The 25,063-nt window shown below is 36.2% G+C and overlaps 3 protein-coding genes across 8 annotated transcripts in view; 1 reads left to right on the top strand and 2 right to left on the bottom strand.

The window, feature by feature from the left end:
• LOC120777234 (vesicle-associated membrane protein 2) overlaps positions 1 to 20,305 on the bottom strand; it is a 29,373-nt gene extending 9,068 nt beyond the window's left edge. Inside the window, exons 1-7 of one of the 5 annotated variants that reach the window (XR_005705499.1) lie at positions 20,205 to 20,305; positions 19,380 to 19,696; positions 19,012 to 19,269; positions 8,171 to 8,232; positions 7,678 to 7,825; positions 5,447 to 5,605; positions 5,330 to 5,381 (exon numbers count right to left, since the gene is read on the bottom strand). Coding sequence is in view for 4 of the 5 variants with exons in the window: in XM_040108418.1 (XP_039964352.1) it covers positions 5,330 to 5,381; positions 5,447 to 5,605; positions 7,678 to 7,825; positions 8,171 to 8,199 (388 nt within the window). In the remaining variant the exon portion in view is untranslated. The other 4 variants (XM_040108418.1, XM_040108422.1, XM_040108419.1 and 1 more) reach the window with 4 other exon arrangements.
• Positions 20,306 to 20,961: 656 nt separating this feature from the next.
• LOC120778927 lies at positions 20,962 to 22,464 on the bottom strand. The gene is made up of 3 exons (XM_040110972.1): positions 22,032 to 22,464; positions 21,177 to 21,964; positions 20,962 to 21,117 (listed from the first exon to the last, which is right to left on the bottom strand). The coding sequence occupies exons 1-3, from the start codon at positions 22,462 to 22,464 to the stop codon at positions 21,019 to 21,021; spliced, it is 1,320 nt and encodes a 439-aa protein (XP_039966906.1). The 3' UTR covers positions 20,962 to 21,018.
• A 959-nt stretch (positions 22,465 to 23,423) lies between these two features.
• On the top strand, positions 23,424 to 24,649 carry LOC120778845 (methyltransferase-like protein). 2 transcript variants are annotated; one of them, XM_040110869.1, is made up of 2 exons: positions 23,424 to 23,568; positions 23,763 to 24,649. In XM_040110869.1, the coding sequence occupies exons 1-2, from the start codon at positions 23,447 to 23,449 to the stop codon at positions 24,589 to 24,591; spliced, it is 951 nt and encodes a 316-aa protein (XP_039966803.1). In that variant the 5' UTR covers positions 23,424 to 23,446; the 3' UTR covers positions 24,592 to 24,649. The 2 variants fall into 2 exon arrangements, with proteins under 2 accessions (XP_039966803.1, XP_039966802.1); XM_040110868.1 differs by having other exon boundaries at positions 23,475 to 23,698.
• The last annotated feature ends 414 nt before the right edge of the window (positions 24,650 to 25,063 follow it).

Below are 25,063 nucleotides of genomic sequence, written 5' to 3'. Positions count from 1 at the left end.
ATAACATCGAATCATATAAATGAACTGTAATCAAAGAATTTACCAAAAAATTTATGACTTTATCGAGGACATAAAATTTAAGGCTCTATAAAATTTTATGAATTCTTTATGTCAAAACTATAGTGACTAAAGCCGTCATAACTTAAAATTTTCAACAAAAAAAATACGTTAAATTTGAATTTTATCTGCTTACTGATATTCAAGATATTTAAAAACCCAAAAAAAAACAAAAAAAAAAAAATAAAATAAAAATAAAACTTAGAACCAAATTTAAACAAAATAAAATCGAGTTAAATTTAACAGCAGGTACATGTATGTAAACGCAACTGGGAAAATCAAATAACAAACAAACACACACGTAAACTAACAAACAAACGGCAAAAACGAGAACTGTGACTAATCTTGAACAATATCACAAATTACGAACTTCTAACAACTTTTAACAACACCATCTTGAACTTACGACTCGTGAATATCGCAAAACGACGACGACGAAAATTAATATTTTTTTCTTTAAAAAAAAAACATTAGAAGAAATATGCTTTACAGATTTTACGAAAGTGAGCAGATTGAGTTCTGTACCTAAGTCTTTTGTTTAACCCTTAAAAGTATGCAACAGTTTTGGTAAGTACATATAAGAAGCTATCATATGGTTATGAGTATAAGGAAAAAACATATCATTATTGACGAATATATATTCGAACACTTACATCGCAGTAATATACAGGGTGTACCATTTACTAACCGTTGGACGTGCTAGAAAAAATACAATTCATTACATATATAACCACAAAGCAGTATTATCGCCGAAGCAACCGCCCAAATCAATGTCGCTTAACATGGAATATGGTTGGTTGGTTGATTGAAAATGGAGGTGCTTGAGCGCCGAACCGTAGGTGATCGCACTGAGATCATCATTAGGCCTATTGTGCTCCCGAGTGGTAACCAATTTAAGCCTTATCCAGCAACTCTACTGCTTTTCACCGCAGCTCCCAATATATCTTTAGTTAGAGTATTGGGAGTCGGCCCTTTGCACCCGGCTAAAGTCTGGGCATTCACATTGATAATGTTCCAGCGTCCCATCAGCCCCATCTATAGATCGTGTACCCAAATGATATTAGCCGAGTTACCTGCAAAAAGGCTAGTTATTATTCTTGCATTACCCAGCACAATGAACTATAGTATAGGCGCTACAGATGACATTAATTGCCGTTTAGCCCCTGGTTTATGGACTTGCTGGTTAGCCCACTTGGCACCGTCTGCTATGCTCAGAATTTCGGCCTGAAGGACTTAGTTGTTGTCATTTAGCTGCATGAAGCTGCCTTCTGTGTATGGATTTCTATAGAAGAAGCCCGCTCCCGTAACTTTTTCATCCATTCATGCAGCAGTGAATATGCACATTTCGCTGTTGGCACTGTCGATCACAGAACCATTGGTCCAATCTTCTTTACTGGGGTTTGGTTACTCGTGGGTAACCTTTGTCGATTACATTACCAGCTTAAGCAGAGCTCATTAATAAGGTCGAGTATGTTACCATACACGTAGTGACGCCTAGCCTGGCTCCAATGACCTAAAATCATTTTCCGGTTAGCCGTAAGCATTGCCTCAGGCCTCACTTGTACGAGTATTGGCTGGATGTTGACGATAACCTGCAGAGCGTTTATTTAGGTGGTTTTCATTGGGCCCGTAATGCCCAGCAAGCAAGCCCGTGGCACCTGTTCCAAAATCGGAAGGAAGCCTTCAGACGAAAGTTGATTGCAGAAATCACGTTTATCTTACATCCCAGCTCAAATAAACATTAAAACCGATCAAGATATTGATAAACACTAGTGATCATTGAATCTTAGAATGGTAGGGAACAAATTACGTCCAGTTAGGTCTTAATTGACACAAACTGTCAAGGTATGATAAAGAGCATATCTTCTCCATGGCCCATCTTCCATGAATTTAATCTTAGAACTATAAATAGGGACGAAATATTTCTGTTAAATTAAAACCGTTTAAGTTGATATTTTAGAGAGGTCATCTAATTTTCCAGACTAGTAAACCATAGTACACATCTGATCAAATTTTAACCGGACTGGCACATATAAATTGCGCACGTAAATCAAATCGAAATTTCTTTTCCTAGATTGGTACAAGTATCTCCATTTGTCCATTATTGTATAACCTAACCTAACCTAATTGAGTAGCACAAAGCATTTCGTGAAGGTCGTGCAATCTTCGAAAACTTGCCTAACGCGAGTTGTTCATCCACCTCTGATTATGATGATAGCATCGAAAAAATTAACATCATAGAAACAGTGCTTGAAAATCCTCAGGTTGATTTCAGGGGGATCGTAGCAAATCCTAAAATTATATCAATGTTTTAAAGACCCTGAATAATTGCAAAACCGACGGGTCGCAATAGACATACTTGACAAGGCTGAGGACTCTACGTTCATTAATCGCACATTACTATAACATCGAAATTGTTCAATAATTGAACGAATGATGACCTAAGAATAATCTAAAATCAAAAACATCACAGCAAAGACAGTCAAAACTCAGGTTAAGGCTCATCAAGAAAACATCTTTGATTACCCAGATGTGGTCCACCTTGAGTTCGTTCCACAGAGAGATTATGAGTGCTACTTGACCGGTTTTTGAGGTGCATGCATAGAGTTTACACCACGGTAATGTCACGTCACACTTGATTTCTTTTCTGTTTTCGAAATTGAAAAAATCTGCTTCAAGGAACGGGCTTTGAATTTATTGAAGTCATTAGTCATTCGCTGAAGGCACAAAAGGCCATCCTAAACGATGCTCATAAAAAGTGTATGGAAAATTGGTTTAAGCGTTAGCAACCTTATATTGGGCCAGCTGTCTATTTTAAAGAGGATAATAAAGATTTGTATTAAAAAATGTGAAAAGGTAATTTTTATTGTCAGTCCGGCTTAATTTTGAACAGATATTTAGTAACTTTAAGGGCCGTTTTCTCAATGTCTGTTTAGCAGCCATCTGTTAAATTTTGGTTAAAAAAGGTGCTTTACCAAAAAAAAAAGGTGTCTTGGTTTAGACAACCAGTAGTTAATTGACAGTTGGTGACAGTTGGCCAGAAACGATTCTTTTACATATGGCTGAAGCAGCTCACTACTTCCAGTCTTTGACCAAGTATCCTCTGGGTAGCTTAAGAACATCCGTTCGAAGGCGAGCTAATGTGAGAAGGCGAAACATTCCCTCCGCAGGGTTGTGCGCTGGGTTTGGGACCCAATGAAAATCAACAACTCTTGCCAACAGCTACTTCGGACTGAGTAGGCAATTGTGAAGCAAAGTCCTCTCTCGACGAACAAAAACCAAACTCTATAAGTCGCTCATAATTCCCGTCCTGCTATATTGTGCAGAGGCTTGGGCGATGACAACAACCGATGAGTCGACGTTACGAGTTTTCGAGAGAAAAATTCTGTGAAAGATTTATGGTCCTTTGCGTATTGGCAACGGCGAATATCGCATTCGATGGAACGATGAGCTGTACGAGATATACGACGACATTGACATAGTTCAGCGAATCAAAAGACAGCGGCTACGCTGGCTAGGTCATGTTGTCCGGATGGATGAAAACACTCCAGCTCTGAAAGTATTCGACGCAGTACCCGCCGTGGGAAGCAGAGGAAGAGGAAGACTTCCACTCCGTTGGAAGGACCAAGTGGAGAAGGACCTGGCTTCGCTTGGAATATCCAATTGGCGCCACGTAGCGAAAAGAAGAAACGACCGGCGCGCTGTTGTTAACTCGGCTATAACCGCGTAAGCGGTGTCTACGCCAATTAAGAAGAAGAAGACTAAACAGACATTGAGAAAACGGCGCTTAGTTGATTAGTTTGCCAAATATTGCCCGTTTCGCTGCATACTTTTGGGATTCAAATACCCAAAAAACTTTTCAAACCTTATCTACTTAAGAACTTTTTTCTGTTAAAAAAACAATTGAGCACGTCGTTTGCAATATCCCGAGCATTCAAAGCCACAAAGAAATTCAAACTTCAAGTGACTTGGAACGTGGCAGTGTTGCCGTCTTCGCGTTGTGTACTAAACATAAAAAATAATTGACGAACCAAAAGCAATTGCACAATTAAACTCAACTACAGTTTACTGAAGCGTTCGACGTCTGCTCGTCGAAAATGCACATTTTACAAATGAATTTCGTTGATATCGAACCTGGTGCGTCGGCCAATTAACATTTGTTATGATTGCACTGTGATACCGCCGATGTGATTTGATATATTTGATTGATGGCATAATGTACAATTTTTCATTCACTCAATTAACAGTCAATTAACACCGATTAGAGTTGTTGTAATTTTGAATTTGCTTAATTTCCGCATGCCGATTGTGCCTTGCTGGGATTTATATTTGCGCACTTACATGCACGCATACATGTGTATGTATGTGTGTATGGCGGTGAGTGCGCACTAATTGACAATTTTTATTATTGAAATTTTTTTTTTTAATTTTTTTAATTATTTTTTTTTTTAATTTTTTAATTTTTTTTTTAATTTTTTAATTATTATTTTTTGGATTGTTAGTGAGCGTTTCGTTTAATCTACTTATAACTTAGAACAGTTTCACTGCACATTTGCACATGATAACGCTAGTAAATATGTACATAATACATACATACATACAACGCACACTGCCAATTTCAACTTCGAATGTTGGCTTTCAATGAATTTCGAATTTTTTAAATATTTTTTTTTTGTTTGTGTAATATTTTCTAGCACTCTACATAAAATTACCTACAAAAGTAAAATAGAAAATTATATATATATTCATATCGGCAATTTATAAAAGAGTAAAATAGTATACAACAACAACAAAAAGTATGCGTATGTCATGACAGTAATGATGCGTGTAAGTGTGTTTAGAAAATAATTTCTGTTTTTCTAGAATCATAAATAAAATTTCATTAATTTTCTCAACTAGTAGAAAAATATTTGCTTTTTCGGTGCAATCGAAATTTGTGCTGAAAAGATGCTGCTAAATCAAATGTGCTGTTCAATCAGTAGAGTGTGTCGATAAGTATTTTACTAAGAGAATTTAAAACTATTTAGTTAATTATTTAAAAAGAGTTAAATTTTTTTTTTTTATAAATAAATTGTGCATAGTTTAACATTTCAGAAGGCGCTATTAAAATATATGGAAATATACATATGTATATATAGGTGTATGCCAAGGTCAGGCAAGTGTCATAGTTAAATATCGAAACTAAAATCATGTAAGTATATCAAGATTATTCATAGAGTTTGTCAACAGCTAGATTTTTGTGAGAAACGTCGCTGCGTTCCCCAGCACTTACTTGCAATAATGCCCACAACGACCAGTCCAATAACGCCCATAATAATCATCATCTATGGCGTAGAAGCGGAAAAATGCATTAAATACATATGATAGCGTAAGACAAATGTAACGGTACCTTCAAGTTTTGCAACCAGAATTTTCGTTTTAGTTTACCAGCTTGTTGCTCAAATTGCGAAGCACCCTGTTGTAAGGCATCAGCTCGATCATCCAATTCCGATAGCTTTTGATCTCTCTCGAGCACCTTCTCCACATTTGTTCGCATTATGTCGACGACCTATGGCCACGAATAATATTGAGAATATTGTATAGGAAAGAGTGTTAGTTGAGGTATATTTTTCTTGACGAACTTTACCCTAATGGCGACTTTTTAACCCAAACTTTTTTTTAACCATTAACCGTACCGAAATTCTTTATAAAGGATTTTTGGAAAGTATTACTGATTAGTTGCGAAAAATTTGCACTTTCTTAAAGATCTATACTACATATTTTATTGTTATCCAAAGCAAGTGAAAACGTCAACTTCGGTGGCGCCGAATCTATAATACGTTTCACAAATAAAAAATATTAATTACAAAAACTTGATTTTCTTCTGAAAATGCAGCTTTGTGCTGAACAATAATATGACGAATTTGATGGCAACCGTTTCCAAGACAGTCGGGTTTACGTAAACGGAACGGGTCCGGTTTTTTTATCTGGTCAAGGACTATCAACTCAACAGAATTCTGCCGTTACAACAAAAACAAAGTTTATGTAGATACATAGTATATTTTATTAATTCGGTCCGTTGGAAGTACAATATCGGCGACTCCGACAAATGACCAGCTTTTTGGATAGAAAAGGAATTTTCAGAAAAATCTTCGACAATCCTATCCGAAAGTGTGAATATGGTTCCAATCGTTCACCCTGTTCAAATCAAACCAGTTGATTAGAGAATAAATGTCCATGTGCGCATTATGTACGAAGGATTTTCAAGTGGGGAGAGGAAAAGTTTCTCAAACGTATTTGAAATCTTTACTAAAACTAGAAGCCACATAGCGAGGGACTAAAGGGGAGAAAAGTGATTCGGTTCAAGTGTGTCTGCTGATTTACTTCACTAGATACTTTTTCTCCGGTCCCAAGTAACACGATTGTAATAGGTTAAAACATTATTTTCGAAGCCAACCCGAAGCATTCATAAAATGCATATATAGACTCTCAATAGCAATCAATAATGCTGTAGAAAGCATAAGCCTTTTTTAGAATGCGATAACAGAAAAATCATTGAAACGATTACGGCAGAACGTTTGACCACATTTAAGTAAGAGTGAAGACATTGGAAACTCTGTCGATATGGATGAAATTGTCGAATTACCAAAACAAACCGGTTTAGATGAAGTAAATGTGGAAGTCGTCGAAGAAATAGTTCAAGAAATAGCAATTTCCAATTGATATTCAGCTTTATTCCGAAAATTCACGTTTCAATGAAGAAAATATAGCAGCCGTAGTTGAGAGTGTACACGAAGACCGTAGAGAGTCGATTCGGCGCCGGTCGCAGTAACTCGGACTGATGTATGGAACGACCGGGCGTATTTTACATCGAAATCCTAAATTGAAAAATATAGCTTGTGCAAAAACTAAGGCGCTCGACTTTCACAAGATGAAGCACATTTCTGGCTCAAAGGATATGTAAACAAGAAAAATGGCCGCATTTGGGACGAAGAGTAACCTGAAGAGATTTAAGAGCTGTCATTTCATCCAGAAAACACAACGGTTAGGTTCATATTTTTTTTTAATGATACCGGTGAGAACTTAACGGACAATGATAACCGACTATTTGATGATTGAAATTGAAGTTCGTGATCTCGGCGACATTTGGTTTCGACAAGACGGCATCACTTTCATTACATCGAGTCAATCATTCGGTGTGCAGATAATTTCATATTTTGTGCCGGTCGATTGGCCACGAAGATGGTGTGATATCACACCGTTAGACTTTTTCCTGTGAGGATATGTAAAGTCTAAAGTCTAAAGTCTATGGTGCAAAACATCACACGTGTCATTCGCCGGTAACCAGTCGAAACGCTGGAACGAGTCATCGAAAATTGGACTCAACGGATGGACCATCTGAGACGTAGCCGCGGCCAACATTTGAAAGATATAATCTTCAATAAATAATTTAATACCTAACTAATTTTCTATTTATCTTTCCCTAATCCCATTTTTCACGTGTTAAGTAAGCCTTTGGTAGCCTTACTTTGATTGAACGTATCTTAAGCTTCTAGCGGAGTCTTACTGTATATAACAGATCGTTACCGGCTATATACTGGTTCGATTGAGCTCAACAACTTCACACATATACATACTCACCTCATCGACTTGTGCCTGCGTCTGCTGTAACCGTTTTTGTGCTGCAATCTGTTGAGGATTGCGCGGTCCGCCGACAATCTCACCATCACCGCCCTCACCTGCGGCAGTATCAGCTGGTGGTGCATCGGCTGCTGGTGCTGGTTCCGCCCTAAGAAACGCAAATTTTAAATCGATTGTGAATTATTCCGCTGTTTACATAATATAGTTATATAATCAACAAGTTTTATGGCCAAGTATAAATATTAAGAGAAATTATTTTGGACAAAATACAATAAATGAAATAATTCAAAAATAACAAATTTATATAAAAATTATTTACACAGCTTCAAACTTGTTAAGTGCATCTGTACATGTATGTGTAGTGTGTATGTATATATTAATTAGTGTGTAACAACAACTTCTAACCTCAAAATTACAAAAGTTCATCTAAAAGTTGCCCAAATGATTTAGCAATACCCAACGCTATTATTTTTCAGTTTTCAAAATTACTTACTCTTCCTTCTTCTTATCTTTCTTGCCCATTTTCGCAGAGAAGTTTTAAATGAAACCGATTAGCTTGAAATTAAATTAAATTTAATAAAGTGGTCATTCATTTTATGGCTTTCTTGTTTATGGCATATTTTTAATAGATAATGGAGATGGATGTGTTGTAAAGTCATGGTTTTTATCGATTTCCTCACCGGTTGCTGGTGTTCTCAGCGAACAGTGAGAGAAGTGGGAAGATCGGCAATGTTTCATCTCACGTTTGGGGTTCTCTAATCATCATCAATTAAAATATTTATTTTTTTCAGATCAGCACTAATATTTCTTTTGAATGCTTTACTTGATCATTATCCAGTTATCGTCTACATATGCACTCGAGCAAAAGATCAATAAAAACAAAAAAAACCTAACCTTTGATTGCATCGTAGCTATAATACCTTACAAAAATATTTCTTACAAGAACTTTGATAGATCAGTTTGTATGGCAGCTATATGCTATAGTGACTCGATCTGAACAATTTCATCAGAGATTGTTTTACCGTCTTGGACAATAATCTGTGTAAAATTTCTTGAATATACCTCATACAATGAAAAAGTTTCCGATACAAGCACTTGATTCCGATGTTCAGTTTGTATGGCAGCTAGCTGTATATGCTCTCGGCGGGCCCAATAAGTGAGCAAAGAGAAAAAGACGTGCGCAAAAGTTCAGATCGATATCTTAAAAATTGAGAGACTAGTTCGCGTTGAGTCCGCCTTAAGAGATTTCGAAAGAAAAGTTTTGCGGAAGATTTCCTTGGTGCTTTGCGCATCGGCAACGACGAGTAGGGCATACGATGGAGCGATGAACTGTACGAGATATACGGCGACATTGACATAGTCCAGCGAATTCAGAGACAGCGGCTATGCTGGACAGGTAATGTTGGATGGAAGATAACACTCCAGCTTTGAAGGTTTTCGATTTAGTACCCTCCTGTGGAAGCAAAGGAAAAGGATAACCTAAACTGCATTGAAGAGATCAGGTGAATAAGGAACAGGCTGCACTTGGTATCTCGAATTGGCGCCAAAAAGCAAAAAGAAGAAACGACTGGCTATAAATAAATTAAATAACAGTATCATGTTTTAAAAATCCAAGAGGAAACGAAAACGGCACGGAAGCGGAAACAATTGAGATCGGATGGTGGTAGACACCGGAAATAAGTTAATGATACCATATTTCCGGTTTTAAGGCAAAAAAAGGAAAACGGAAGTAAAATTACAGTACAATGTTTCCGGTTTGAACAAACATGAAATGAGAAATGGGCCGGTAATAAACTAATGGAACAATATTTCCGATATTAAATATATTTGAAAGCCAAACAGGAAGTTGTAAACCGGAAATGGAAATTACGGTAACATATTTTCGGTTTTAAAACGACCAGTTTTAACGGAATATCGTACATAGTCCATATTCTAGTATTCTTTGTTGAACCTACGTAGCATTTCTGTATGGAAGAATGTGCGACTATGCACTCAGCTACAATGGAGGGCAAATAAATATAAAAAATTGGAATACATGGAAGCTACCATCAACAGATTAGAAATCAACTGGAAACCGGTATGACAAATCTGATCAAATTGATGTTGAGAAAACTCAACTTCTCTTCTCACCTAAATAACCTGATAAACTGGTAAATTTTTGTTATGCATATTGATATTATGCGACAAATGAATAACTATACTATAAGACTTTGAGGTTACTTCTGAACTGTTGGCTTTTATGGCAGTATTCGTGGTAAAAAATATGTCGAAGTCATAAAATTGTCTATAGAAAGCACATCAAAGCCACAAAAAAGTATTTTTATAATTTTTAATTATACTAAGATGATATTCGAAGTATACTGCGTTTAATCGCATTTTTTAATTCAAACTACAGGTTCCGGCACTCGTGTAACCAACTTCAGACCGTTCGCGCAGCTGTCGCACTGGAATCAGCTATTGTTCTCAATTGTACAAAAGCGTTTTGTCAAAAAAAAAAACGCAAAAAAAGGGATCAGCGATGGAATTCAAACGCCATGGAGGTGGTCATCAAAGGATTGCAACGACACGTGAGATGGTTCCGAAAGTGAAGAAGCGACTTGAGCGAAATCCACGACGAAGTGCCAATCATATTGAAAAATGAGCTCAAGGTCAAGCCTTACAAGTTCCAAAAGGCCCATGATCTCACACCGAAGCAGCAACAAGTAAGTCGCTCTCTCAAGAAGCCGTTGCTTCGCTTGGCCGAAAGTGGTCAAATCCCGAACATTGTGTTGTCTAACGAAAAATGTTTCCAATTGAGCAATTCGTAAACTCCCAAAACGATAAGGTTTATTTGACGGACCGTTCATACGAGAATCTAAGTCATCGGTTGGTCACCACGAGACAGTACCCGCCACAAATAGTGGTTTGGGCCGCTGTCACCGCAGATGGGCGCTCTCTAATTGTTTTCATCGAGCCTGGCATTAAAGTAAATGCGACATATTATCGGGAAAGTGTTCTGGAGGCTGCTTTCAAGCCGTGGGCAAACAAACATTTCGGTAGCAAACCATGGACGTTTCAACAAGACTCAGCAACGTCTCACAAAGCGCTAGTGAACCAAGAATGGCTGAAAAACAACGTTCCGAACTTCATTACGACCATACAATGGCTCTCGAGTTCACCAGATGCGAATTCAATGGATTATTCTCTCTGGGTTCAGCTGATGGCCTCGAGCTAGTGCTGTTTCTTTTTTCTCTTGTTTCCTGTATATTTATTGTGCATGAAATAAATAAATATCTATCTATCTATTCTCTCTGGACCATTTTGGATAGCAAGGTCCGAAGTAAAAAATACACCAGTCTCGAGATGCTGAAGAAAGCCATTGTCCGTGAGTGGGCCAAAATACCTGCAAGTTACATTCGGGCAGCTTGCGATTCGTGTTTTGACCGTCTCAAGGCCATAGTTAAGGCAAAAGGTTGCCATATCGAGCAAAAGTGAATTGGTCCTGAATTTATGATAATTTTCACACATTTTGTACTTTAAAATAAATAAAAATAAATGTCCAAACCGAATTTATGTGTTTTTTAATAGGTTACACTTCGAGTGCCGGACCCTGTAACTCATAACAGGTAATTTAAAAGTCTCTGGCCTGACACATAGATTGCATTTCTATAATTAAATTCATATGATTTTTGGTTAGCCCTAACCTTTATAAGTCGCGTGTATAAATTTAACAGCTGCCGGTTTATTAGCTTGTAAATTATATCATTTTAAGTGAAGAAACTTTTGTTAATGTGCAAAAATGGATAAAAAGGAATTTCGTGTGTTGATAAAATATTGCTTTTTTAAAGGAAAAACTACAGTTGAAGCAAAACTTGGCTTGATGGCGAGTTTCCGGACACTGTTCCAGAAAAATCAACCATCAGAGATTGGTTTAGACGTGGTGAAATGGACATCGAATACGTTGAACGCAGTGGACGTCCAAAAGTGGTTGTTACCGACAAAAGCACCAAAAAATGCACCAAATAATTTTGGATGACCGTAAAGTGAAGTTACTCGGGATAGTAGGTACTTTAAAGATATGAATTGAACGAGTGTATCATAGCATTGACGAATATTTTGGTGTGAGAAGACTCTGTAGAAAGTGGGTGTCACGAGCGCTCACTTTTGACCAAAAATAACGACATGTTAATGGTCCGGAGCAGTGTTTGGAGATGTTCAAGCGTAATTAAGCGTACGGCTGCAGGATTATGGCGTCTGAACTACTTTGCAAAAGGAAGGACCATGAACAGCGACTATTACATCGATTTTTTGTACCGTTTGAAAGACGATATCGACGAAGGCGAAGAAAAAAGTAGTGCTGTTTCACCATGACAATGTATCGTGTCACGATTGTAAAAATCAATGAATTGGGCTTCCACATACTACAGATCTGTTGCCAGGCGACTATTTTCTATTCGCAGATCTCAAAAGATTGCTCGCTGGGAAGAAGTTTTCGTCGAATGAATAGGTGATCGCCGAAACTGAGGCATATTTTGAAGCAAAGGACAAATAGTACTAGAAAAAATGTATCGAAAAATTGGAGAATTGCTATAATCGGTGGTTTGAAGGGAACTATGTTGAATAAAAAAACGAAAACACAAAAAATGTGTTTTACTATGATAGGTCGGGGACATTTCAATTGACCTGTTATCTTAGTGCGTTAACACTAATTTTGTAGTCTGAAGATTTAAAAAGAATTATATTGCGGTTTCCTATAAAGTTTTTCTTGGCACATCGCCTTAGGTTCGCATCGTTACGTTATACTACCATATATCATCCCTTCCTCCCCCTCGGAATACGTTTTCTTTGCTAACGTTTTGTGCTTTGGGACTTTGTCCCTGGGGATAAAAAAATTAATTGTAATAATATAGGGGTTCTGTAAGTTAACATTTTCTCTGTGTTTGTCTTAGAGAAAACCGGATTTAGATAGTGTACAATCCCCTGGGTTATATAACGAAAAAGCTCGCTTAGAAAATAAGTATTAAATATAAATATGATTTCGAAAAGTCATCATCTACTTCATATTTTATTACAAATCACTTCTTCTTTTACGCACTTACAAAAAAATCAATAGACCAATTGTACCCAGTGCCAAGTTCGTGGGAATGCAAATATATTTATGCGAGTGTGAAAATATTGCGGAAAAGAAATGCTGAAGTGTGCCAACGTGAGTCAAAGCAGCAGGCATTTATTGAACGAAAAAAAGGAAGTATTTGCCACTGTCGCGCAATTAAAGGCGCCAACAAATTGATAAGTGGAACGAACTCATTCTCCCTCAACGATGCTAACCGCATTAGGGCGCCACAATATGGCCAACTGTAACTTGGCACATAATTATTAATTAATGAACGCAGTCTCTTGGCGGTCTCATCAATTGTTTTCCTGTTATCGCGAAGCTACTGCAGACTATTACTGTTATATGTAATATATACATACATATATGTATATGTATATAATGTATACTATAAGCACTTAGTAACTGGAACATATGTGTGTATATTCAGTGCAAAACAGCTGTTGTAGCGGCATAAGGAAATTGGTATTGAACTAGTACAACTTTCAAAGGTATAAGCAGAGAAGGAGAGTATAACGGGTGATCCAGTAGAGGATTTTTTTTTTATTTTTAATAATCGGCTTCTTCATCTCTAGAGTCCCAGCGTTAATAATTGAATAATATTCGACCGAATAGACCAATTCCAGCACGCAGTGAAGAAAATATAGTTGCCGTAGTTGAGAGTTTACACGAAAAAAGTGGAGCTGTTCGCAGCAACTCGGACTGATGTATGGAACGACTTGGCGCATTTACGTCGAGATGTTAAAATGAAAGTGTACAAAATACAGCTTGTGCAAGAATTGAAACCACTTGATCTTCCAAGCAACATCGCTCGCTCTATGGGCTCTTGATAAGTTCGTAGAAGATCCGATGTTTTCGAGTCAAATCTTGTTCAGCGATGATTTCTGGCTCAAAGGAAATGTAAATAAGCAAATGTAAAAAGCAAAAAAATGGCATTTGGGACGAAGAGCAACCTGAAGAGATTCAAGAGCTGCCATTTCATACAGAAAAAACAACGGTTTGGTGTGGTTTGTGGGCCGGTGAAATCATCGGTCCATATTTTTTCAAAAATGATGCCGCTGAAAACGTAACCGTCAATGGCAACCGTTATCGCGACATGATAACCGACTATTTGATGTCTGAAATTGAAGCTCGTGATCTTGGCGACATTTGGTATCAACAATATGGCGCCACTTCCAACTCATTGCATCAAGCAATGGATTTATTGAGAGAACACTTAGGTTTGCATATTTTTCATATGGGGATATGCAAAATCTAAAGCCAATGTGAACAATCCTGCCTTGATTCAGGAATTTGGTTAAAACATCAGGCGTGTCATTCGCCTGTTACCAGTCGAAATGCTCGAACGAGTCATCGAAAATTGAACTCTACCATCTGAGACGTAGCCGCGGCCAAAAAGAGATCTTCAAAAAATAGTTGCCAAAAAATGTTCTTCGAATGATAATAAACATTCTAAACTAAATTTAAAGTTTCTGTGTTTTTTCTTTAAAAAAGTAGATAACCTCGAAATAAATCTATCTACAGAATTAATGCAAGTAGAAAGGCAAAACTTATTAATAAATACCGTAACTTTTAGACTTAGAAAAAAGAAATTTAGTATTTACTCTCTCTGGTTTTATAAAAATTAAAATTTTATTATATTCCTAGGTTAATAAAAAACTATAGTGCCATTAAAGTGAATATTGTAACCTGGAATTCTTCTACTGTTCTGTCATTCGTAAGTGATATTCTGTGCACACTTTCTTCGTAGCAAAATAAAAGAGACACACAGATTTTGTTCCTTATGTGTTCTCTTGTTTATCCCTACACAATCTGTGAAATCGTTAATAACTCTTGGAAAATATCCTTAATAAAAGCATGTTACACTAGCTTGTACCTACATATGTATGTATATTGCAGGTAGAAAGTAAAGATTGTCTCTATTCCATAGTCTTTGTCTTTCGTTGTCAACAAAAAATATGCTCGGTAAATAGAAAGTATACGTAAACAAAACAAAAAAGTTGATAACAGTCAACGATTGCTACCAAACCTTGTAAAGTGTGTACTTAAGGTTGAATTTTCTATGAAGATTTATAGTACAACTCCATTTTCGGTTTTAAAGCATAGAAAATATATGTATAATCTTCCACAAGCTGATATAATATACCAAAAATAAAACAATTATGATGAATATGTGAAGTCATCAAAAACTTGCTTCATGCGAGTCGTCCATCCCACGCTGTTAATGACGATAACATCGACAAAGTTAAAGAATCAGTGCTTGAAAATCGCCGCGTTGGCAGCAGAGAGATAGCAGAGGATTTCAAAATCGCTTTATGGAACTCGAACCAAAAGCCATGCTTGACAACGTGACTGAGAACCCTACATCATCGAAACTGTCCCACAATACTTAGGCTTTTAATATTCCGAGATTTGTCAACCCCAGTGTTGTAATCTAGCGACTCAAAACTTTATCCTAAAGTTTGACACTTTTTATATTATACGTGGTCAGAATTTTTTGACACACGAAGAATATTGATGTTGTTTACAGTAATTTCAAATATTCATCTCGAACAAAAAATAGAATTCAGTCGCGAACATTTTCGCGCGATTATTTTATACAACTTTCAACGTGGATTAAGTCAGCAAGAGTCCTTCGGTGAACTTATTTCACTTTTTGGCGATAAAGCTCCATTAAAGAACAGTATTTATAGATGGGTCGATCGAATCCAATCGAGGTTGTAGATCACCAAGACGAATTTCTTGAAGGTCGTCCACTATAAGTTTTTGTTCCGGAAACTATTAATGATGTGCGTAAACTGATATTGCGAGAACGTCATGTGACCTACCATGAGATTGAGACAACTGTAGGCATTAGTGGGATCCCTCGCAATTTGTTGATCGCTCTAAAAGACTCTTCTCGTTTGGTCGAGAGAAATGTTAAAAAATACGAATTTATACGTATGAGCCCGAAGTAAACAGCAGTCAGCTGTATGGGCGTTTCAAAATAAGCCAAATCCAAAAATTGTTCGGGCACGAAGCGCTTTCAAGCAAATAGTTATTTCTGTGGAAAACTGGACTTGTCGCAACCATTCTAAACCACCGAACACGGATAACTCTTCACCCCAACAATTCGAGCTCTCACACATTTACTGAAACAACGGCATTTTTGAGCACTTAAAACAATTTGATGAGTATTACTTTAGAAAAAATAAACTAAGGGGTCAACGTTTTTCAACACCTGAAGAGGCTGTTGATGCATTCAGGAGACATGTTTTGGAGATACCTCAATCAGAGTAGAACAAGTGCTTCGACATTTGGTTCAAACACTTGCAAATATGCATACATATATAGATCTTAATCAATATTTTGAAAAACAATGCAACGTTTTTCGGTAATTAATATCTGTTTTTGTTCCCTCATCCCGAAATATAACCTACATACCTACTACCCACATATACGAATGGTACCCGAGAACTGAGCTGAAACCAAAAAAAACAATGAAGACCGCCGCCGTCGAAAATTTTAATTAAATTCTTCAGGTAAATAATATTTCAAAAACATGTACATATTTATGTAGGTTGGTAGGACTGTCGTTAAATACTGCGCCAAATGTGAGCGCATCTGTGAACCAGTTTGTATACAGCAGCTGCTTAAGTCGGTACACCTCAGTAGTGTGTTGCGATTTTTAAAATGGGTAAAAATGAAAAACGATCGAAAAAGAATTTATTTCAAACTTTGTATTTCTAACCAAATTTCGTGTGCGGAATCATTGCGAATGTTGGAAAAGGCTTAAGTTGATTCAGTTTTATCAAAAATACAAGCCTGCGAGTGGTACAACGCTTTCAAAGACGGTCTAGAGATCGTTGAGGACATGCCTCGTACTGGACGGCCTTCCACTCCTTAAACTGCTGAAAATATACAAAAGATGAAGAGTATGGTGCTTGAAAATCGTCAGACAACTGTTAGAGAGATGGCACGAGATCTCGACCTCTCTCGCGAGTCCGTTCGAATGATTTTAGTGGATATTTTGGGCATGAAATGCGTTCTTGCTAGACGCGTCCCAAATAAGCTGATTATTTTTTTCAAAAAGAGTACTTTTGTAACCGAATTTAAGCCTGCTTTAGAGGCTTCAAAAAATCGATTTTGTTGAGGATTTTTTTTGGGAAGGAAAGAAATAAGTGCTTAAAGCAAAATTTCTAGGGTTTATAGTTATATATGTAAACATCTTTCACAAATTTTTCGGATACGAAATCTTTGATATGCTGCCTTTGGGAAGCATTTGCCCGATACATCTCGCATGTGCATTTGTCGGACGGCGGGCAGGATGCACGTCGCAATTTCTATCGAAAACAAAAAATTCAAAGAGCTTCATATTTTTTAATAATTTATCTTCTAGTTAAACTAAAAAAATTCTGGAAAAAAGTGTAAAATTTTAGAAATTTTTTACAAAGTGAAAAAAAGTGGTTTTTGACCAAAAAAATTCGACTTTATGTTGTTTAAAAATGTGTTCAAACTTGACTTTTCTTACTTTTTTTTAGTTTAAATAGAAGATAATTTCATGCCAAAGATAATAAACTTTGTAACAATATTATACGACGTTTAGTTTTTTTTGTATCCTGCCCGCCAATTAAGAATAATCGTAAAAATGAAAAACCGAGAAGTCGCGCGTCAAAGTTTTCGCTTTCTGCCCAATATACATATGTATGTACATATGTATCTGCTAGACGCTCGGTCACTATTTTCCTTCTAGCTTCGAAAATACTTATTTCAAATTCCCATCTAAAACTTTGGGAACATATTCTTATACCATGTTCAGACCGAAAATTTAAAAGATTATATTTAAGCATTTCATAACCCAACAGTGTTCTCACTGCCGTTAGAAAGATCAGAAAACAGCTGTTATTGTTAATCAAGAATTCACATCGCTTAATATTTATCAAAAGAAAAGATTGTCATATAGTATTTTGAAATAAAAATACGATTTTTTTTAATATTTTCCATATAATAGAAATAATGGATGCATTTTTTCATTTGTTAAGTAGATTTTCAGATAAAAATAGATTCATTGCTTTAAAAAAAAATTGTTTGTTTACTTTTTTTCCCTTTGTAGTGTCTAAATCAGCTGTGATAATGTAACAGACTGCCAGTGCTGACAAGTAAATTGCGCAAAATCACAGTCGCACAGAGACATTTAGCGTGGATCAATTTCAAATCATTTCAATGAGGTGATTTGGAACTGTCATTTTTGTATGGCGAAATCTTGATAAATTTTTAAAATTAGTGGGATAATCCATTCAACAGCCGAAATCGTGTGATTAAGTGTCGGTCTGAACATGGTATTAGATTATTTTTAAAGAGATTTAAGCAAAAAAAAATCGATTTTTTGAAGCTTCTAAATCAGGCTCCCCCCTCAAAGCGAAAAGCGCAATGAATACGATAGATCAAGCACCGTATTCACCAGTTTTGGAGGAGGATTACTTTGAATAATTAAATTCTTTGCGTTTTCTTTACAATTTTCGGGTACTTTTTTGCCACAATTTGCATACATACTTACATAAGTAGTATGCTTGCATTGGAGCTTATCTTTAAGGCACTACTAAATATTTGCGAAAGACGTGTAAATGTAAGTACCTAGTTGTTGTAAAATCTATGTAATTCTATTAAATTTACTTTCCACAGCTCCTTCCCGAAGAAAGCATCATCAGCTGATTTCCGGTGTTGTATAACGCTGTTTAATTTTTAACACTGTGTTTTGATATATTTTATTTAAATGACTAATTCGCAATTATTCACGCCACACGCATTCAAAAATAATAGTAATTTTTTGCTAAATCAATTAAATGTTTGTGTGTAAAGGACTAAATTGATAGCAAACTCATCAGCGTTCACGTGAGTTACTCGCAAATGGAGATTTTCCTACACCATTGGGCAAACATTCATACACATGTTCAAACATGTTTGTGTAACGCGTGTCATGTTGGCTAACGGTACGCCTGAAGGGCTCGCTTGCCGTCGACCATCTTGTATTTGTTTTTGTAGCAGCGTGAATTGTTTGGTCACTTGCACACGCAGCACTTTCACCAACACAATTGGCATTAATCATCATTTGCAAAATTTCGTGCAGACAAATTCACCCGAACAATATGCATGTCAATAAAAATTAAGAGCCATAATTACCAAAAATTAAAAGAAAAGCAAAAGCGCACATTAAACAAAAATATAAGTTGGAGATTGTAAAATCAATAATGACAGCTACTTACATGTTACTCGCGCTGTTTCGATACTTTGCGCTGCGACTGCTGGACTAAAAGCACTGAGCACTGAGAGAAATGGAATATCAGTTGCTGGCGCTACCGCTGCTGCTGCTGCTGCTACTGATTTCGGTTAACGGCTGCTGTGCTAGGCGAGTGGGCGATAGGGTGCGGCAAGGTGTTCTGGATAAACCGCAAACGCTTTTGTCTACAAAATTGCTGCCAATTATGTAGGTACCCTAGCACTGACGGCGACTGTAACTGTGACTGTGACACAAGCAGATGGGAGAGAAACAAAATGCACAACGTTGAGTTCAACTGGCTGTTAAGTGGAAGCACGGTGACAGTGTGGCTGGCCACTGACGTTTCTTACTCACCACTCACAGCAACGGTAGGCAACGGTAGGTGGTGTGTGTGTGGGTGGTGGGCGCTAATTAACGCTGTTGTTTTAGATTTTTGATTGCGTGCCGTATGTGTTGGACTTGGCTGTCGGGGGTTGTTTTCGAAATTAACAAGCTTTATGCATTCGAACTTCGAAAGCAATAGAGACTATGCGTAATTGCTGTCTGTTGTTGTTGTTGTTGTTAATATTGCACGCCTGCCTTTTACTCGATGACTCGCCAAAAGTGTACGTTTGTGTGCCTTTTCGCTAGCTGTTGTAGCTTATTTCGAGCTCAAATTGCGAAATCTGACACTGCAATGTTGGCATTTTTTAGTTTTGAGATAAAGAAAATAGTTGAAATGAATTTTTAAGAATTTACAATGCGATTTTTTTGTTGTTCTAATTTAAGCGCAAAGCAAATTAGCAAAATATTATTAAATATTAAAGCAATTATGTTATTGTAAGAAATTTGTTTGGAAAAAAGTTGAGAAATTATATTTTAGCTACGCAAACAACATTTAGCTCAAATGTTTTAGTTTTTTAAGCGCTTAATACTAGGAAAGCCCAAAACTTGCGGTGGCAGAAAAATCAATGAAAATTTTCACATCATCACATTTGTGACACTTGGTTCAGCACTTCAATATTTCGCCAAAGGCAGTTAGGCAAAAACGCAATTTTGCACAATAAAGCTTAAATTTCTTAAACTATTCGAAAAATATTAATTTGGCTTTTTACAACAAATTCACTGCGTTTGCACTTGAATTGGTAATAATTATTGAATATTCCTATATTTTCATGCGTTGAGCACTTTTTCACTTACGGTAATATTTAGCCAACTGCGAAAATTTTTTCAAAGCTCGGCTACAGCTCCTCGGCGCTCGTATGATGGATATTCGAAAGTACGCAACTACGAAATGTGTTGGAATTTTTCTTGTCCCCACTGGGTCGAGCATCAAGAACGTGCGTCAAAATGAGACCGCTAACTACTATTCCACCATACGTCAGCTATTGCTTATCCTTTCAAAGACTTCCGTTTTGCGCAGGCGCTTTTCAAAAACTTTCCCGGAGACCTTTGGAGACTTAGAGTGCCATATAATGCGCATACATATGTATGTACATATGTTTGTTGTACACGCTCATGAATGAAATTGCGTTTTATAGTTGAAAAAAAAAAGAAATTTGTATTCGAAGAATCACATCCGAGAATCCTATTTTTAGCTAAATATGTACGAGTTATTAAAAGAAGCCACAGAATAAGCATGCCGTGGCTCATATGGCACTATATATGTAGATACATATGTATGTACGAGTTACATGTGCGAGATAAAAGAAAAATAAAAAAAATAAATAAAATGTAAAATAAAAAATAATAATTGTTAAATAAAATGTTAAATAAAAAAATTATTTTTAAGCTTGCTACAAAAAAATATTTATTGAGATCAAAATATTCAAAATATTATTTACATGGCACGAAAGAATTTGAAAAGCAATAAAAAGCATACTGCAAATTAGTTATGTACATAAATAAGTTAAATAATTCAATATATGTATGTATATTTCCTATGCTATGTGGCGCTTACATAAATCAAGCTAACGGTAATACTAACGATCACGCTGTGTTTAACAAAAGTCCATCAAAAATAATATATGTAATTGTAGAGGCGTCTTGTCATTTCTACCGTCTGGAAATGCTCAATTTGCAGGAAAGGTTTGGCTGCTATCACACGTTCATCCTAAAATAAGTTATTTGTTAAGCAAATATTTTTCAACACAAATTTAATAATGAACTAACCTCAAGGAATTCTGTAGAAAAGTCCGGATTCATGAACTGCAACCTTACCGGTTTGACAGGTGGCACTTCTCTACGCTTAATCACTTCGATTGCCTCCAAAATAAATTGTTCAGGGAAACCTTGCGAATTGCCAAAATTTACATATTTCAGTTTTTGGCACTTCATCAAAAAGTCCAAAGCTTCGATTGGCAATTTCCACGAATAACCTATATCTATTTCTTCCAGCTCGCTTAAACGATTAAACATCGCTATCGAAACGTAGAGCGGCACATTATCTACGCCCATGTAAAGTGTCTTTAAGCTGGTTAATTTCGATATGAAGGTGAGATCTCTGGTTGTTATGCGTGAGCCGAGAAAAATTAATTTTTCCAAAATATGCTTTTTACGTAAGCCTTTGAATAACTCTCTCGCCTCATACAAGCCGCACTCACATATGCCATAATAGTAGCCAGTGGCGGGTAGCATGGCATCGCCACGTTCGATTTTCCGACACCTGCGACATTGTAATGTTTTGAATTTATTGATAATTAACACTTTTAGGCACGGCAGGTCGCCTATTGATTGCCATTTGCGTATTTCATGCCAGTTCGCTTCTAATTCTTGTAAATAATTTAAATTTTGTGCCATCTCCAAAGCATCAATTTTGGCGAACACATAGGGACAAGCGCGTACCACCAGTTTTTGTAACTTATTTCGCTTAAGAATGCTAACCAAATGTCTGGATTCGAAATCGTGTACATTATCGATAATTAATTCCTTGAGGTTACTCATTTGGTCTATGTAGCTGCCTGCAAAATGAAGAGAGTATTATTTTAATTAAATCTTTCCATAAATAAATTAATTCGAACACTTTACCAGTTACGTGACTGAAGTTTAAATGTAGACGCTTTAGGTTGGGCAAAGGCAACAGGTTTTGTAAGTCTTTATCTGCGAAGCCGTGCAGCTCGACGCTTTCTATAGTTTGATGATCTCGTTTGAGCGCCCGAAAGAATCTTTCGGTGAAGAACAGCGCAAATGTATCATCGAATTTAATGCTTTTAAGATTCGGCATTGGGAACATATGAGTTCCGATTAAATGGCCAAATTTTGTGACTAAACGACTATCGAAAAAATACGCTTCACAATCTTCGACAATTAATTGATGTATATAGTAGTTACAATAAATTTTTGCAAATCTGTCGCAGGCACGTGAAAAATTCCGCTTCGCCCTCATTCCCTTTAGTTGTTCGAAGATAGCTGTTAAGCATTCGTCGTTGAGATCTAATATTGTTGTTGTTGATATAGCCATAGTATTTTCAACCAGCTAGAGAAAACGAAAACCAATCACTAAAATATTTGCACTTGTTTATCCTTTTTTCAAGCTTACCTTTAACTACAAAAATCAAATGTATGTGTATTCAAGCGTGTCAAATACAAGACTAATCTAAGCCTGTGATTTCGTTATCCTTTAAACACGTATATGAACTGCATCAACATAATCTAAACTGATAAAATGGCGGACAAGGTCTGCAAGCAGCAGGTAGTACAAGTGAGCGGTTAAAATCACAAAAAATGTAAACAAAGTTTCAGCTCTCTTTCAATTTTTAGGTTTATCCACGCCAAAAGCAAATCTCTTTAATTACGCCCACTTACGTAGATGTCCAAATATATGTATATAATTTTATATTATTTTTGATTCGGAAAATACTATTTTCGCAAAAAAAAAAAAACTCGTAGAATTATTTGAATCAAAGCAAACAGCAGTTCCGTTTCGTTACTGTCTTCACATTTTAGAGTTACCAAAATTTGAAAATTTTTAAATTCACAATTAAGACAAATATCATAATTTTACACAATAAACAATGTTAAAGCCTTGAAACCAAACTCTAAGCTATATTATTCCATAAAAATTCTATAACATTTTTGCGAAATGTTATTTTTTAAGACTAAAGCATATTATTTGGCTCTAAATTGCCAGCTATAATTTTTTATTATTCATTGTGAACACTCAAATTTTGTAACCATAGCAGAGAGCGTAACTTATATACAGAGAACGTTAATCATATTATAATTTAATCTTATAATAATCTAATATTTCGTTACTCACAGAGAACGTTTATAATATTATAATTTAATTTAATAATGATATTAATTTAATATTATAATATTATAAGCATTCTCTGTAATTTATTTACGTTCTCTGTCCACATTGAATACCGCGTTTGTAAGAAGAAGCAGTTCAAAACCGAAAAGTAAACATATGCAAAATATACGATCTTAAATATTTTGACATGAGTGAATTTGGAAATGAGGCAAATCCTGCGGAGCTGACTGAAACCGTCGAGGAGAAGCGTCCGAAATTTGGAAATCGTTTCCTAACCGATGACAATGATGTCTTTAAACACAATGCTTGGTAAATATACGAGGATATTGACAAATTTGCGTTTGCTCTCAAGTTGGGAGCACACACGTTATCGCAAGAAACCAGCACTTGGCGGTCGAATTTTAAAAGATCCACGTGACACTTTTGAATTTAATGCTTGGTATTGTATTAATGTTATTAAATACTAATTATAACACTTGTTTTGGCTTTGCGCACAATTGCAGGGATAACGTTGAATGGGATGCCGACCAAGAGCAAGAAGCGCTTGCGGCGGTGACTAAGAACTCAACACAGAAAATGAACGCTGAAGACAAAGAAAAGTTTCAGAACGATGCTGATAAATTTTGGGACTCTTTTTATGGCGTACATCAGAATCGATTTTTTAAAGATCGACATTGGCTTTTTACAGAATTTACTGAACTTGCTGCACCGTCAGTAGATGCAGTACAAGAGCCACGCAGCATATTTGAATTAGGCTGTGGAGTTGGAAACACTATTCTACCGATTTTGAAGTATAGTCAGGAGCCGAATTTAAAAGTTTATGGTTGTGACTTTTCCGCGCGAGCAATCGAAATATTGCGTGAGAACAAGGAATATGACCCAAAACGTTGTGAAGTCTTTGTCATGGATGCGACACTTGAAGATTGGTCAGTGCCATTTGCTGAAAATTCATTGGATATAATTGTGCTAATATTCGTACTCTCGGCTATTGAACCCACAAAAATGAGTCGTGTTGCTGCCAATTGTTTTCGTTACTTACGTCCAGGTGGTTTGGTACTCTTCCGTGACTACGGTCGCTATGACATGGCGCAGCTGCGTTTCAAAAGTGGCAAATGTTTGGAAGATAATTTTTATGTGCGCGGTGACGGGACAATGGTATACTTTTTCACACAAGAAGAGGTGAGGGATCTATTCTGTAAAGCTGGATTTGTTGAGGAGCAAAGTGTTGTGGATCGACGACTGCAAGTAAATCGTGGACGCATGCTGAAAATGTATCGTGTATGGATACAAACGAAATTGAGAAAGCCGTTGAGAGAAGAAACGAAAATATAGATAATTGCAATAACTATTTTAAGTCAAAATAAAAATAAAAAAAACATAAACTCATTAATGCATACAAAATCATGCGCTTTTTAAAAGGGTTTATGGGAATTTGTTTCAAATACATTATTCCAAATTCTGAGTAAATTCTGGAGGAGCATATGCTAATTATGGTTGTCATTGTTGTTGTATATGAAAATATTCTCTTAATCTTAAAGAAAGGCACCGAGTAGATAGTTGGTGCCAGATATCATATCGGAATGCGAAGAAGAACAGAAATTTATAAAATTCTTCGATTAAATATTTCTAAAATAACGATTTTTAAATCTTTTATATAAAAATTAAACCTATATCACGACGGACGACGAAAGGCAATGTAATTGACATTGCTGTTTGTGAAATAAATTGCAAAAATGTATTTCGGTATTTAGGAGTGTTTGTTGAAAAACTTCAAAATCTAACAAAACAAAAATGCATCAAAAAC

This window comes from Bactrocera tryoni, chromosome 5 (genome assembly GCF_016617805.1).
Source record: "Bactrocera tryoni isolate S06 chromosome 5, CSIRO_BtryS06_freeze2, whole genome shotgun sequence".
Classification (NCBI taxonomy): Eukaryota; Metazoa; Arthropoda; class Insecta; order Diptera; family Tephritidae; genus Bactrocera; species Bactrocera tryoni.
This window is presented reverse-complemented; position numbering and strand designations above follow the sequence as displayed.